Below are 16,313 nucleotides of genomic sequence, written 5' to 3' on the forward strand. Positions count from 1 at the left end.
GAAATTCGATTACAAAGTTGACATTGTTTAGTTCACACTTCAAATGAAGTGGACTTATTTTTTTTAGTAATTATAAATCAAATTTTGGAGTACTTTAAAACTAGTAGTCTTAATAATTTTCAATTTCACATTTTTAGTTTTTAGAAGAATCGCAATAAAAGTGTAAAGCTGCTGAAATTTGCTTTTATTTCTAATCCCGAGATAAGACAATAATTATTGATATCTCATATTGTATTAAAATTGAATTTTAGGCGCTACGCAATTCCACTTTACATACCTATCTAAAGAATTTCCTCAAGTGATTTTAATCAATTGGTTTATTTTTCTAGTAGGCTGTTTTTAGTTGGCTCTCGCGAATTAAATTCATGTATTGCCACTTTTCCAAAGCATGCTTGGAAAAATTTGGAAACATTAAAATCAAAGTACATATAGCCTTTTTTTCAAAATTTTGTTTTCGAAAACATACTTAAACATAGTAAAAATCAGAATATTTATTAGTTCCAAAATTTTCTTTCCCAAAGCATGTTTAGAAAATATGTTAATATTATGTTAATATGAAAATTATAACAAAAATATCTATTTCCAAAATTTTGATTTCCAAAGCATGTTCAGAAAATTTGTAAAAATAGGAATTAATTTTTTGTTCCAAAAGTTTGGTTTCCATACATTGCGCAAGCGGCTAAAATTGCCTTGTGGTCGGCAGCAGCACATAAAAAATCGTTTATTAATGACGGTCATTATTAATAGTTGTTTATCTACGATGGTTAAGCACTTTTTCCACGTATTTTCTTGAGAAAACTTAAGAATCTTTAAAACACAAATTGGGAAACTTAGTATATTATGTAAGAAGTTTTATAAACGTTTCTTTAATCACGAGTGCATAAGCTCGAGCCAAGCGAGTAGTTTAAATACGAGCGTCTATAGTACATAGTTTATAAACGTGTTACATACTATACTTTTACTTCTATGGTCAAATTGCTACCATATTTAATATTAAAACTAAAAAACTGACAATTTCTTCAACTCGTATCTAATTATCTGGTTCTATTAATTAGACATGGAGAACAATCGTAGACAAAATTTTGTGAAAAACACGCTTAAAAAGTTTCTTCATGGCATTTGTTACCTTTGAAACACTCGTGTCACTCATTCAATAAAAAATAGCTTTTTAAACTTGTAATTTAAATATGTAACTATTAAGATCAACAACACAAAATGTCCCAAAATAAATACTTCAATTTTGTTTTTACAAAAAAACATATTTTAGGCAGTTGACCGAATACGAATCAAAGAGTCGAACCGTGTTAAATTTTTGGTGCCAATTCCACAGTTCTTGCGTCATCACCTCGATTCAATGCAAACATATTAAATTTATGGTAAATTGACAACTCATAGGTCAGAGGTAGCATCACACGCTCTAACACTTTGCTTCATCTAGTTCTTCGTCTCTTTACTATTTGAACACTAAATCTTAGACAACCAAAGGTCGCTTTCTGCTTTTTAATTTCCTTCAAGTTTCGTCATTATTATCAACAATATACACAACAAACAACATAATTTTAGAACTGACGTGCAAACGCGCGTTTTCTCTTTTCCGTTCCAGACAACAATCCTTCTTCATTCTTTAAAGACGCAAATGATTACCATTCACCCGTCTATAAATGGGTACGACTAACCACACCATTACCTATCCAACATGAACGCAGATCACCAATACGGCCGGTGGTTGTCGCACCCACCCCCAGGCGACGAAGTTGTCATCTCAGGTGAGCAACCACCCCTTTGTCTCTTTTTTAACACATCCCCCAGGCATTTCCGGTCAGTACCCCGAAGCCAAAAATGTGTACGACTTCCAAGACAACCTCTTCAACAAACTCGACATGGTCACCACTGATGAAAGACGCTGGAGCTTCGACTATCCAGGAGCCATCAAGAGCTTTGCGAAAATCAGCGACTTCAACACTTTCGATGCCGGTTTCTTCGGGGTCCACCACCGCCAAGCTGACATCATGGAGCCCATGATGCGAAAACTTCTAGAGAACACAGTGGCGGCCATCATCGACGCAGGTGTCAACCCTGCGGAGCTCCACGGGACAAAAACTGGAGTCTTTGCTGGGACGTGCAATGCGGAGTTGGAAACCGAAACTTTCATGACCGTGGAAGAAAAAAACAATTTTGCAATCACAGGGTATCTCCGCTCCATGCTCACCGATCGAATAAGCTACTTCTTGAAGGTTCGAGGACCGTCGGTGGTGGTAGATTCGGCGTGTAGCAGTTCTTTGGCGGCGTTGGATCACGCGTTCAAAGAGATCCGCAGTGGGAGGTGTGAGAATGCTATTGTCTTCTGTGGGAGTCTTTACATTCATCCACATTTGATGATGGCGTTTGGAAAGTACGAATCTTCGAAAGTGGGACGAGTTAAATCCAGTTTTTCCAGATTGGGGGTGCTAAGTCCTGACTACAAGTGCCGACCGTTTGACGAAGACGCTAATGGCTACTTAAGGGCGGAATCCATCATCTGTGTCTTCCTCCAGAAGCTCAAGAACGCCAAGAGAGTGTACGCGCAAGTAAGTACCTTTTGGTGTTCTTTCTGTCTTAATTCCCCAGAAGGTCATCCACAGTAAAAACAACAGCGACGGGTATAAAGACTCTAGCATCACTTTTCCTTCCTTCCGTGCGCAACAAAACCTCATCACCGACGTGTTAAGAGACAGCGGAGTTCCTCCTTCTGCGATAAAGTACTTGGAAGCCCACGGAACTGGTACTAAAGTGGGCGACCCCGCCGAAACCCAAGCTCTTGACAACGCCATCGCCAAGAAACGCAACACTTCTCTTCTGGTAGGTTCGGTGAAGAGCAACATCGGTCATGGTGAAACAGTCTCCGGGTTGGTCGCCCTCACCAAAGTCATCATAGCCTTAGAAACCGGTTTCATACCACCCAACATCAACTTCAACAAACTAAGAAAAGGCCTCAAGGGATTTGAAGAAGGTCGCATGAAACTCGTCACGGAGTCAACACCTCTAGAAGGTGAAGAAGCTGTGATTGGTATTAACAACTTTGGGTTTGGAGGAAGCAACACCCACGTGCTTCTCAAGAGGTGGAGGAAGCCAAAGATGACCGGAGATGGAAATCCTAGACTAGTGTGTGTAAGTGGGAGGAGCGAAGAGGCGGTGGTGACACTCTTAGAGGACTTGGAGAAGAAGCGCGATCATGAGTACGTGGGGATGATCCACCAGGTCTTCAAAAAAGAAGTTTCCGGGCACTTCTACAGAGGATTTTCGATTGGTGGTACCAAAAGCGTGAAGTTGTACCACCAAAAGCCCAGCAAGCTCTACATCTACTTCGGGGACTTCCAGGAGAACTTCGAAGAAGTTGCTCGAGATCTTCTTCAGTTTCCAACTTTCAAAACAATTATAGAAAGAGTTAACAGCAAGTTCTTCGTGTCACAACAAAGAGCCGTTCAAGTGGCCATTGCTGAACTGTTGAAGCTTCTGGATTTGAGGCCTTCAGCAGTCTTGGGCGATTATCTTCTTAGTGCGTACTTTAACAACCAGGTTACTCTTCAAGAAGTCGTTCATGGAGCACCAGATAGGCAACCGCCTCCAGTCACCAACTCCACCATCTTAAACATTTCTGACCACCCCCAACACAACCACTTAACACTCAAAGCAGGAAACTTCTTGGAAATCATCGGAAGGTAGTACCAACCCATACACACTCTTTACCTCTCTGTAGATTGTACCAACAGGGTCACCAACCCCAAGTTCATAAACTCTACCCTCCTATTGAGTTTCCAGTGAGCCGTGGTACCCCCATGATAGCCCCCATGGTTAAATGGAATCACTCCAAGAAGTGGTACACTTACAAATTTGATCCTTTCGAGAAGGAAGTCTATGAGAAGATCTACCAGTTATCGACGACGTACAAAGAGTTGAAGTATCTTGAAGGCCACGTTGTTGATGGTACCAACCTCATTCCCGCAACGGAGTACTTAAATCTTGTCTGGAAGACCTTCGCGGCTCTTTGTAAGTCGTACCAGAGAAACCTACCAGTGGTGTTTGAAAACTGCAAGTTCCTGAAGGCCACTACTTTGAATACAAAGAATGGAAAGCTCTTGGTGTCGATCCAGCGCGGCAGTGGCAACTTCGAAGTAGTAGATGACAAGAATTTGGTAGCGACAGGTCGAATTTTTGCTCCTGATGACATAACAAAGTACCAGACAATCTTACCAACCTCCCATCTTCAAAACGAAGAAAAAATCAACATTCTAGACACAGAGGAAATATACAGGGAGTTCAATCTGCGCGGATATAACTACAGGTGAGTTCTGCTAAAGACCAAACGATGATGGTCGTAGTGGATTGTTCAAAGGTCTTCTCCGGAGTACTTTTGATGGAAGTACCGCTTTGGTCCAGTGGAGTGGTAATTGGACTACGTTCCTCGACAACGTCCTCCAAGTGAAGATTTTGCAGAGTAACACCAGAGAGTTGTTTGTTCCCACGGGAATAAGAAAACTGTCGATTGACCCTCGAAGACAACAAAAGATGATGGAAATCAACTCTTACAAAAACTGTGACGTCATCAAGTAAGTACCTGTAAGTATGATCTCTTGGTTTGACCACGTCTTTGTTAGATCTGGAGGTGTTGAAGTCATCGGTGTCGCCGTCACGCAAATCCAAAGAAAGAAAGTTCTTCAACAGCCCGTGCTAGAGAAGCACGTTTTTGTCCCCAATCAAACTCAACTGGACTTAGATCAGTCGGCGCGAGTAGTCACTCAGTTCATCCTGGAGAACACGGTGGAAAGCAAGTTCAGAGCTGTGGAAATCTACGATAACAGGCCTCTGATTCTTCCTGTGGTAAAACAAGTCTTAGAGGACCTCCCTATGGTCGTACCAGATCTTACAATCTCCTCCAAGCTGCCTCTTCGGGAAGCTCGCGGAGTCAAAGTCGAGGATTTCTTACTTAGACCTTCAAGTGATCTTACTCTCGTCGTCGCCACTCGAATCTCCTCCAAACCTGCACTTTTAAACCAAGTCTTCAGTGCTTTAGCCTCTAGAGGATACGTTCTCTCATGGGAAGATGTTAGTTTCGTTCCGAAAACATTCGAGGTGCTATTGGAGCACGTCGTTGGAAATATGAAGTTAATTTTGATTAGCAAAGACCAGAAGACGTGTGACTCTGTGAGTACCGTCAAAGTCTCGTGGAAAAACTTTGAGTGGTTACCACGTCTTCAAGAACTTCTCCAGAAAGGGGCTAAAGTCGTGGTGTACACCAAAGAGGAAGAGGGCATCTTAGGACTTGTTAATTGTATCCGACAAGAACGAGGAGGAAGAAGCGTAAGGTGTTTCTTCTTCATGGACGAAGCACCGGAGTTTGACCCTGAGTTACCTTTCTTTGAAAAGCAGCTAAAGAAGAACATTGCTGTTAACATTTTTAAGAGTCAACAGTGGGGAACTTACCGACACTTGTTGTTGGGAGCCTCTGGAAACGTTACTAACGAGAATAAAGCCCTCAATGCCCCAAAAGATCTAGAAGAGGCAGCTTACAAACCAATCATTTACTCTCTTCTTAAGGTAACTGTTCCTTCTTCATGCTAGAGGTAAAATTTCAACTAATTTTTCAGTTGGCAAACCTTCAGCGTGGTGCTTCCGTTCTAATCTCAGCAAGTGGTACCACCAGACTAGCTGCTCTTAGACTTTGCCTCTACTACAACTGTAACATTTTTGTCATCGCCGGTATGGAAGAACAAGAGTTTCTCAAGAGAGAGTTTCCCCAGCTTGATGACCACAACTTTGCTGACTCTGAAGAAGTGGTCAATAAAAGCACCAAAGGGCGCGGCGTTGACGTGGTGTTAAGTGGAGAAAAAAGTCCCGCATCGTTGCGTTGCTTAGCTTCCGGAGGCCACTTCTTGGACCTCGGAGCCAAAAAGTTGCTCTTGAGTAAAAACAAGAATTATCATAGTGTGGTGAGCGAAAGATTACCACCTGAAGCCTCTGCCTGGGTTAAGGATGAAATACGGTTGGAGTACGCCAAGTTGCTACCAAGAGAAGACGAGGAAGTGATCACCTCCAAATCTTTTTCTTGGAGTTTCCAGGGTCTCCCTGACAGAAGTTACATTATCATCGGCGGTTTGGGAGGCTTCGGTCTTGAACTAGCAAACTGGCTCTTCCTTCGAGGCGCCAGGAAACTTGTCATTGTCACCAAATCTGGATTATCTTCTGGATACCAAAACTACAGAATACAGTAAGTACCAAAAATAAAGACCACAAAGCTAAAGTCAGTCTTTCAAGAAACTGGAAATCGCAAGGAGCGACCATCCAGATTTCCACCAAAGACTTATCTGGCAGAAAATTCTGTCTGGATTTGATCGAAGAGGCTCAGAAGCTCGGTCCTGTGGACGCTGTCTTCAATTTAGCCCTCGCGCTGAAGGACGCCCTCTTTGAAGACCACACTGAAGAGTCCTTCAAGCTGACGTTGAAACCCAAAGTACTCATCACCCGGAATTTAGACGAGGCGACAAGACAAGAGTGTCCGGATCTAAGGTTGGTACCGCAACTGACTCCTCCAGTTCTTATTTCAACTTTTAGGTACTTCGTGGTCTTTTCTTCAGTAGCAAGCGGGCGTGGAAATGCTGGCCAAGCTAACTACGCATTCGCGAACTCATTAGCTGAAAGAATCTGCGAACGACGCAGAAATGAGAGTCTTCCAGGTCTGAGCATCCAGTGGGGTCCCATTGGAGATGTTAGTACCACCATCATCTAGATCGAGGCTTACGTTCTGTTGTAGGTGGGACACGTCGCTAGGATGCAGAAAGACAAAGAGATCGTCATCTGTGGTACTTTACAACAGAAAATCTCCAACTGCTTGGAAGTTCTAGATCAGTTTTTACACCAAGAAAGCCCGGTGGTCTCCAGTATGGTAGTCGCGGGGAAAAACAAGAAACCGTCAAATCGTAGTGGTAGTGCGGTAAGCGCCGTCACTACCATTCTGGGCATCAAAAAGATCGACCCCAACAAACCTCTTGCAGAAATGGGATTAGACTCCTTGGCTGGAGTTGAGATCGTCCAACTCCTGGAGAAAGAGTTTGGAATTTTTCTGTCGGCGCGCGAAATTAGAACTCTGACTCTAGCAAGGTTAGTACCATTCTACCGTTTTGGTACTAAGTCTAGATTTGCAGACTGACTCAAATTGAGGAGACAGGAACTATCAACACCGAGAAAAAGAACACACTTATTAAGTACCTCCCCGAAAAAACCGCGTTGTCGCTGGTGGAACTACCAAGCCAAATTCGCGAAAATGGAAAGAAAGTCTTCCTCCTCCCGGGAATTGAAGGAGTCCTCAACCTTCTACAACCGCTAGCTAGAAGATTAAAGCATCACGTCCACGGCGTAGTGTACAACTTTGAGGACCCCGAGAAAACCATAGAAGCAACAGCTGAAAAAATCGTACCGGTAAGTTCGATCTAGATCTAGAAGAGAAACTGAAGTTTTTTCTAGATGGTGGAAGCAAACTTGGGTACCAACGAGCCCTTTACTATCATAGGGTACTCTTTTGGCTCAGTCGTGGGTCTGGAACTAGTCGCGCGTCTCGAACAGAAGGGCCACCAAGGAATCTTCATAGCAATCGATGGTTCCCCTGTATATATAAAATCGTGGTTGGACTCAAACTTCCTGACCAAAGACCCCAGAAGATTAGAGTCGTTCTTGGTCTTCAATGCCATGTTGATGGTACTACCTGTGGAGGTCACCAAACGGAATATGGAGAAAATCGATTCTCTTAAGACTTTCGAAGAGAAGATTAACTTCGCTGGTGCTTTAATGTCGCTCGGAGTCAACGACCACCTCAAAGAGAGTTTATATACAGTCCGGTCACGATGCAACGCACTTATCGACTACAAGTACTCGCACCCGAAGATAAAGTCATCTGTGTATCTTTTCAAAGCGAAGTACCCAATCGTTACCAATATTGGAGGTGACTACCAATTGAGGAGTTTCTGTGAGAATTATGTACAAGATATTACTATAGAAGGGGATCACGTGACTGTTGTCGACCAATTGGAGTTGTTCGATGCCGTGAATAAAATATTGTAGTCAATACAGTTTAGATAATTTATTACAGTCCAAAATATCACATTACACATCACTCTCTTTCATTTCATATTGTAAAAGTCCAGCGACGGTACTTTGGAAGCCCGCATTGTAGTCCAAAGTGACCTCATTGTAAAGAAACTCTTCTCGCACGTCTTCGTAATTGTCGAATTGATCAGGACCGCTCACCAGAGCCCCGTACAGAATCTGAGGGTTCGGGCTTTTGGAGGAGTACTGCTTCCAGCCGCAGGGTTCCGGCAAACTCGGACAAGAACTACAAGATAAAGACATTATTATGCTACCCATGGTACCACCTTCAGTACCTAGCAGAGTGGTGAGGTTGCTTCGGGTAGTTCTCACCGTACCCCACCACGTAACTCCTTCCGGTGGACCCCAAAATGTAGTCAATTTGTTCTTTGGCAAAGCTAACATAAACTTCTTGCGAGATGTTAAGAGTGAAGGCAGCTTGGAGGCAGATGAAGGCCACGTTGGCTGCGTGAGAAAGAGTCCCTGATTTTTCCACAAAAAGAAGTCTTTTGGGAGTTCGGACCTGCTCAAAAATAGAGTAGTTGCAGAAGCTGCGAACGACAGAGATGTACTCAGCGTGGAGAGTCTGCTCGGCTAAAAGAAGCTATACAGAGTGTTAAAAAAACTCCTGCACCACAAGTACTTACTTGGATTCCGGCAACCTTCTTGTTGAAGAAGAATTCGTTTGGACGATCCTTGATCCGGAAGGTCGTGTAGAAGTGTTGAGCTTGCTCAACATACTTTACGCTCTTCGTGGCTTTGTACAACCAAATCGCCGCCCATGTGAGCTCGTCACCGTAACCTGTAGATCTAAAGTACTTGTTAACTCCGCCTTTGTAAGCTCCGCCCACTTACTCGTAATAGAGTCTTCCGCCTGGAATAGCGTCGTGATACAACCCTCGATGCGTAGTAGCAAACTCGTAGAGCTCCATCGCGTGTCTGAGCAGTTCCTCTGAGTACGTCTTGTTCCTCCCTTTGAACAGTAAACTGGCGGCGGCTAACGAAGCCGCCGCCTCCCCCGCTAACTCCGATCCCGGATGCTCCACATCAATCTTATACGGTGGTCGCGTCATGTTCATCTCTTCGGGCCGCCCCCAGAAGGCGTGGTCACTCGAAAACTCGCCCACCTGTCCGTAGAACTCAAAGGGCGAAACATGGCACTTGATGAAGTAGTCTGTAGCCCACTTGATGGCATCCAGGCCGTGGTCAAACTGACCTTGATTGGTTGTAAGTTTTAGCAAACAATTGAAGGGAGGTACTACCTGATTGGTTGTAGGCGGAGGGAAAAGAGAGCATCCCCCACGTTAAGATGGTAGTGGTGAAAGCCATCGTGTAGGTAAACTTCACGAAGTCGCTGTAGTCGTAGTAGCCACCGGTGAGGTCTTCCCCGTTCCGCCCTTTGTCGGCGAGGGCGGAGTCGCCTCTCCATGGAATGCGATTGGTTGAAGGGAGGTGCCCGGAGCGTTGGGCTTCGTAAAACAGAAGAGAGAGTCTGAGGGCGGAGCTATAGTCAGGGTTGAAGGGCGGAAAGGAGTGGCTTAAGGAAGAGGCGGGAATTAAAAGAAAAAGAGCGAGGAGAGAGCAAACAGACATCTGAAAGTGAACAATCGTGTTATTGACGCTGCGATTATCGGGTAATTAGTGGTAATGTTGTTATAATGACATGGTTTGAATTTCGCGCCAAGTTCGCATCATCCCGAATTCCAATTACTCGAAGGTGAGATTTCAACCGTGCGAATTATTTCTCGTCCAAAGCCGGATACTCCGAACGCGTCTTGAATAAAAACTCAAATTACAAGATCGACATTCGCATAACAACAATTATCACAGACGAAACGATGAGATGGAATTACATAAAGCCTTCTATATTGAATTTCAAATTACTTCTCACGAAACGTTACGCAATCAGCTAAAATTCGTAAGGGCGTTGCACCTATGGTCTCCACTAATTTTCGGGGATTTCCTAATTGGTTGTGACGTCACCACAGTCCCGAGTTTTTTGTTTTGAACACTCACCTTGTTTTTTTGGAACTGGTTCAGTTGTTTTTCAACGGCATTTTGATTATTTTGGCGGGAGCACTAACACTAAAATTTCTCTTTTGTGGAACGATGGGCGCCTCGCGATGGTCAACTGAACGAATGACGATCTCTGTGCCTTTCACTTTTTAAACGAAGCTTCTACGAGGAGGAGCCGAGACGTACGCGACGGAAATGGCGGATCTAGAAGCGGAGCAGGATTTTCGGGATTTCCAGAGCTGCGTCAATGCCGTCCTAGATTTTATATTCTGGCGCCCACGTCTAAATTTCTAATTTCCCGCCTCTACCTCACGTGGCCCGAGAATCCCCGCCACTCTACATTATGTGATCCAAGATTTCTCGTCAAATTTCCCGCCTTTCTACATCACGTGCCCGAAGTTTTCCCGGCCCTTTACATCACGTGGTCCGAGATTTCCCGTCTCTCCACATCACGTGACCCAAGATTTCCCGCCAAACCTTCAGCTTTCAAATTTCCCGCCTCTCTACATCACGTGGTCAAAAGTTTCCCGCCAACTTTTCAGCTTTTAAACTTCCCCTCAAAGAAGAACTCAAATATAGAAAAAAGTTTATTGTCAAAACGTGTAAAAAAATAACATGAATCTGATGAAACGTGACGCTACAAGTCGGTGCGAGTGGCGTGACCGCGACATAACCTCAACTCGCGCGCCACAAGTGAAAAAATGAATGAAGAGCTTTGGATTTTGGTTTCAATGGTGGAGCCACCTAGTCGATGGTCAACTGTCTGAAACTACCATCCAACCCAAACAAGTCCTCGTAATTGGTGGGTTTCCCCGGACGTTTCGACTCGTCGGCTTTGATGTTTTCTTGTTCCTTGAACCAGGGGGTGTACTCGGCGAGCTTTTTCAACCATTGCGCTGAAAGGAAGACGTTAAATTCGTCTTGAGCACTCGCAGTACTCACCATTGAAGTCGTCGATCTTTCCGGCGGTGCCACCGTATTCCTCCGGGAGGATCTCCTTTGGGACGAACTTGTAGAGAGCCTCGAGATCAGGATGGATGTGGATTCTGTTCCGGATCTTCTCCTTCAGGAAAGGTTTGACCCAGTTGATGATGGTGTCGATGATGGGAGAAGCGTTGATCACGTGGACTTCTTTGAGTTTGACAGGGTAGGCTTCTTGGACGCACACCAGGAACTTCTTGACGATCGCGGGAGTGATTTTGGAGAAGTGGTTGATGGAGGCGACGCTGGCGTCTAAGATGTAAACATCTCCAGCGACACCAACCTCTTCGGCGGCCAGACGGATGTCCCCGATCATGAGAGCGATTTTCATAGCGTCGGCGATGTTGGGAGTTTCGAAGTCTTTGACGGCGGCGCGCATGATGGTAACACGCTTGCCGTCGGGAGTGAGTCCAGGAAGAGTTGGCCCTTGCCTAAAAAAACCATTAGTCTCTCCACTTCATTCCCAAAAATTTTGACTTACGCGATTTTGGAGACTTCTTGCAATTCCGGACGGGAGATGTCGCGGTTGTTGAAGAATTCGGGGATGGCAGCCCGCATGGTGAAGTACATGTCCAACTTGCGTTTACACTTTTCCAAAGAAAACTTGCAACCACGCAGGAAGGTCATAATGCGGGCTTCATCTAAAAAAGAGGTCTCAAAGTAGAATCATGTGAAACACCAAGGAAAAAAAATGGTCCCGAAACACCACCTTGGGGACCCCCAAGTATGTATTTACGTCACGTATTTGTTGATTATCGTAAAATTTGTGAAAAAATCGTGATCGCTTCTATTCAATGCAAATTTTATGGTTTAAAGTTGCGTCAGATGTGTTGGCTTCATAATCATCCGACAAATTTTATGGTGTAAGTATTTGTGTTTGTTAACTAGTTTTTGAAAGCGCATTTGCATAATTTTATTTGTTTAAAGAGGAATGTCGTAAAATTAACAGTTGTCAACACTGATTTTACGACTGTAAGAAAATTAAAAAGTGCGTTTAAGTAGCCTTGGAATTGGGAATATGTTGGCAGGCTTGCGGGGTACGTCAAAGTGACAATTTGAGGTTAAACATATCAACCCGGCTCAAATGCCAAAGTCTTCCGCGAGTATGAATAATATCTTAAAAGAAAGTTGTCGAGAAAGAACTGTAACAAAGAATTGAAGAAAATATCGGAACGATTGAAGCCTGAAGAAATGTTTTCGAAAATACAGTAGGGACATATAAAAAAGAATTCAGGGAAGAAATATATAAAAAAAACAACAAAATATCCTAAAAAAACTGACGATTCAATATTTAGAAAAAATATATAATACATTTTTTTTATTTTAATTTTTAGGGGAAATCTGAAGAAGGAATAAGAATAGAATAGAAGATAGAAGAAAATAAAATAAAAAATGCAAAAAAAAATCTACGAAATGCGCAACGAAAAAAAACATGATTTGAAGAAACAAGCTCAGGATGGAATGTCGAAAAAGATCTCAAAGAAGAATAAGAAGAATTTGAACAAAAAGTATGAAGACATCTGAAAATGACTATTAAATCTGAAGAGAAAATCTGGGAGGACAACATTAAAAAGGAACCTAAAGATAGATAATGTGAAAAAAGAACATTGAAAAAGAACTTGAAAAAATACTCAAGAAAGAACAATCAAAAGAAAAACTACAAAACATGAATTTAGAAAGAAAATAAAGCAAAGAATATCAAAAAGTTTGAGTACTACATGATGAAAAAATTCTAAAAGAGGTCTTTAAAAGATAATTCATGAGAACTAATTTCTGAAAAAATCTGAAAGAAGAAGATAAAAAAAGAATACAAAAAAATGTTAAAAGAGAAAGAATTTGACGAAGCAGAGAAGAAAAAAAATCGCAAAAAGAAATAAAGTGAAAGACGTCTTAATGATTATAATCTCAAAAAAATTCCAGGAAAATCTTAAAATAACACCTGAAGCAATAATGTCGAAGGAGAGGAAAATAGAAAAAATCCAAGAAAATATGAAAAACATATCGTAAAAAATCTGGTCGCGGAAGAATGATTCGAGCTGGATTTTGAAGAAATACCTACAAAGAAAAAATAGGGAAAAGGAAAAATATGAAAGAAATGTGAAAAAAAAAACTACAAAAACGATTTAAAAGTAGAATTTTAAGGAGCACGCTCAAGCGAAGATCTGGAAAGAATCAAAAAAGTGTGAGGAGAACATATGAAAAAAAAACGAGGCAAATTTTAAGAAAGAGTGTTGAAAATGACTGTTAAAAAAGAAAAAAGAATATAAAAACAAAATGCTCGGAACAATCTTAAAGGAGAATTCTTTGAAGGAAGAAATCTGAAAATTTGGAGAATTAATAAATATAAAGGAAGATTATTTAAATTGGAAATCTTTAGAACCAACGTTAAGAACGAATCTAAAGGACGATTAAGAAAAAATATTTATATGAAAGAATCTGAAGGAACAATCTTAAGAATATAAAAGAAAACTTTTTAAGAATAATCTAGAATAATCTAAGAAAAACTTTAGAGATACAATCTCAATAAAAAGTTTGGAAAAACATGAAGAAAGAAAGTAAAAGAAGAGCGGAAAAGACTAAAAAAACATAAGAGAAGAAATAATTTAAAGAATCATAAAAAAAAAAATTTAAAAAATCTAAAAGAAAAATGATAACAAAAAAAAAGAAAAATAAATAATCTTTGAGAAAGAATCTACCTACAAGAAGAATTCTGAAGAAAAGCAAACAATCTTACGAGAAAGTCTATAAGAACACGAAAAAAAAGTTAACCTCAAAAAGAATATAAAAAAAGAATTTCTAAAATCGGACGAATCCATCTAAATCATTAAAACCGAAACATTTCACCGAATATTAAATTATTCATAAGAGTTCTTCCAATTTTGCGCAAAATGCAATTAGAAATTCGACTAATTAATTAAACATGTCTCCCGTTAATGAATGAAACGCTTATGATTATAATTAATTCTGCTCACAATTTCTTGCAAGAATATTTGATGCGATTACAAAATACCACATGCCAATATCTGCGCGCAATTTACCGCCGTTGCGCCACAAATGTCCCCACCCAAACCGCCAGATACGAATTTCCTCAAACCCATGATTACACTAATTAATTCTTCGCGTTTTCGTGCAACGCACTAAAGATCATCAAACGTGAAACCATCGACTGTATCGCTTCAGGAAGTCTCTCTTATTACCTAAATAAAATTATTACACCACGGTATTTCTTCAGACTGTCGTAACCGTAAACACGAATTTAACAATGTTAAACCTCTTCAAATTATTAGTATTGACATTTAAATGTCGCAATCTCCTCACCCCAAGTATCGGGCAAATGCGGCTGCTTCTGCAGCCATTCTTTGATAGCCTGAAGATCGCTATCTCTGGTGTTAACATCTTCGTTGAGTTCTTTGCGGATGTGGGTCTGGAGTTCAGGGCCGGGCTGGATTAGAAGAGTCATTTTTAGCTGTAAAAAAGATTGATTGCTACAAAAACTAATACGACTCGTTTGGATACATAATTGATGGCGCGAGACGTATCACTATGAATAATACAAGAGTGGACACGTCACGCTTTTAGTTAACGAGAAAAGTGCGAGCTTGCACACGCTAACTGGGGCTGCGTGACTGATGGGGGCCCGCGGTTACGAAACGGACAAAAAAGAGCGAAATTTCTCGGTTTTTAACAAAAAGTATATTGTACAGCCACCGCTATGGCCAGATTTAGACCAATTGAGATGAGATGGAAACGAAATTTGTCTGTTTAGAAAAAAGTATATTGGATAGCCTAGACTTGGTCCAATTGCGATGGCCACCACACATTCTCCATTTCACCACTTTTTTGCTTTGCGCAACCGAATTTTGCTCCGGTTGCTGGCGTTTAGAAAGCGATGAAATTTTTGTATCGCGAATGAGTCAGCTAATTGCCAGACAGCTGGGCAGCGATGCTAAAAAATGCGGGAAGTGGAGAAATTCGTACGTGCCAGCGCGACGACCAAAACTATGAATATTGAAGCGCCACCCAATTCACATTCTATTAATTATTAACGAAAAATCGAACCCCCGTCATTACAGATCTAACGTTTCAATTTAGTCCATGCATGAATCATTGGTTAGAATGTGACCCACTTGATCCTCACGGAAGAAAGCGAGAGTTTACATAACCGCGACTACTCACCGGGCAAGTTCCAAGTAAAGTCACCGAAACAAAAGAAGCACTCTCAACACACTGGATTGTTGTAATGTGCGTCGAAGACTACAACGTGAAAGTCGCACAAGAAGCGGTCTTATAGCAAAAGTTTGTTCCAGTGTTAAGCACGGAACGGACCAATGAGCGCTTTGTGTATTCTTACTTAACCAATCCGGGGGCGAGTGCGTATGGTCACGTGACGATTTTTGGACTTTCTCCGTCATATGTTTTATTTATTTCGGTAATGAGAGATGTTTGGCGGGACCGTGACGGACTTCTTGAATTTTCATGTTTTTGGATTTTCGGTTTTTTTCCATAGAGACGACACCGAATTTGGGGACACTCTGTATATACTAGCACTCTTTGTGTATTCAAGAGTTAGTCTCAAAGAGTACGTGATTTACTTCATAAATTTAGTTAATAGATTTGGAGGCCAGCAATGTCGCCAGATTTGCGTCACTTGACTTTTCTTAAATTTGTTATTATGCGTCATGTGGAAATTGCTCAACCGGCGCGATCACCTGATTCAGCACTATTAAAGATTGACCTCAATGCGAACTTTGAAAAATCGACCAGCGCGTTCGCCGGATTTAATACCAATTATTGTCTCTTGGAACCTCCCCAAATTTTTCCGTCCATGATATGGGTCGCGTCTATTCTCGACCATGGCATGAATTCTTTATCGCGATCGATTTAATTCTCCATCATTTCCAGTGTAATTAAAGCAAAACCTGGAAAATCCTTCGTGGATTTAATTAATTAAAAAATCCCGACGCTCCTGTCATTGCTCCTGACGCAATTAATTCATTAAACGTGTTCCCCTGAATTCCCGCATTTTCACTTTCAGTTTTTCCGACGCGGCGAAGTGGAAATCGTTGACCTTCGCCGTTTTTCCGCGTCGAGGAATTTGGAGGAGCAATTAAAATGATGGAGAGAATGAAAACATCGAATGTCTTCTTGATAGTCCACCTGATGAACTCTGATCGATCATATTTATATAAATAATAAAGAAG

At 41.7% G+C, this 16,313-nt stretch overlaps 3 protein-coding genes across 3 annotated transcripts; 1 reads left to right on the forward strand and 2 right to left on the reverse strand.

Moving 5' to 3' along the window:
• Positions 1 to 1,696: 1,696 nt before the first annotated feature.
• On the forward strand, positions 1,697 to 8,091 carry LOC148177179 (fatty acid synthase-like). The gene is made up of 13 exons (XM_088033266.1): positions 1,697 to 1,766; positions 1,810 to 2,392; positions 2,438 to 2,567; positions 2,611 to 3,698; positions 3,737 to 4,321; positions 4,359 to 4,586; positions 4,635 to 5,574; positions 5,625 to 6,244; positions 6,292 to 6,543; positions 6,589 to 6,742; positions 6,788 to 7,134; positions 7,179 to 7,452; positions 7,498 to 8,091. The coding sequence occupies exons 1-13, from the start codon at positions 1,697 to 1,699 to the stop codon at positions 8,089 to 8,091; spliced, it is 5,865 nt and encodes a 1,954-aa protein (XP_087889392.1).
• A 4-nt stretch (positions 8,092 to 8,095) lies between these two features.
• Positions 8,096 to 10,339, reverse strand: LOC148177180 (uncharacterized). The gene is made up of 6 exons (XM_088032373.1): positions 10,132 to 10,339; positions 9,378 to 9,708; positions 8,971 to 9,331; positions 8,763 to 8,925; positions 8,412 to 8,719; positions 8,096 to 8,362 (listed from the first exon to the last, which is right to left on the reverse strand). Exons 2-6 carry the CDS (start codon positions 9,706 to 9,708, stop codon positions 8,134 to 8,136), a joined length of 1,392 nt encoding a protein of 463 aa, XP_087888499.1. The 5' UTR covers positions 10,132 to 10,339; the 3' UTR covers positions 8,096 to 8,133.
• A 366-nt stretch (positions 10,340 to 10,705) lies between these two features.
• LOC148177181 (alpha-tocopherol transfer protein-like) lies at positions 10,706 to 15,410 on the reverse strand. Its single transcript, XM_088032169.1, has 5 exons — positions 15,289 to 15,410; positions 14,431 to 14,578; positions 11,594 to 11,753; positions 11,074 to 11,543; positions 10,706 to 11,027 (listed from the first exon to the last, which is right to left on the reverse strand). Exons 2-5 carry the CDS (start codon positions 14,570 to 14,572, stop codon positions 10,876 to 10,878), a joined length of 924 nt encoding a protein of 307 aa, XP_087888295.1. The 5' UTR covers positions 14,573 to 14,578; positions 15,289 to 15,410; the 3' UTR covers positions 10,706 to 10,875.
• Positions 15,411 to 16,313: the final 903 nt, after the last annotated feature.

The sequence above is a fragment of the Gnatocerus cornutus genome, chromosome 3 (genome assembly GCF_029298725.1).
Source record: "Gnatocerus cornutus isolate USDA-ARS CGAHR chromosome 3, icGnaCorn1.1, whole genome shotgun sequence".
Taxonomy (NCBI): Eukaryota; Metazoa; Arthropoda; class Insecta; order Coleoptera; family Tenebrionidae; genus Gnatocerus; species Gnatocerus cornutus.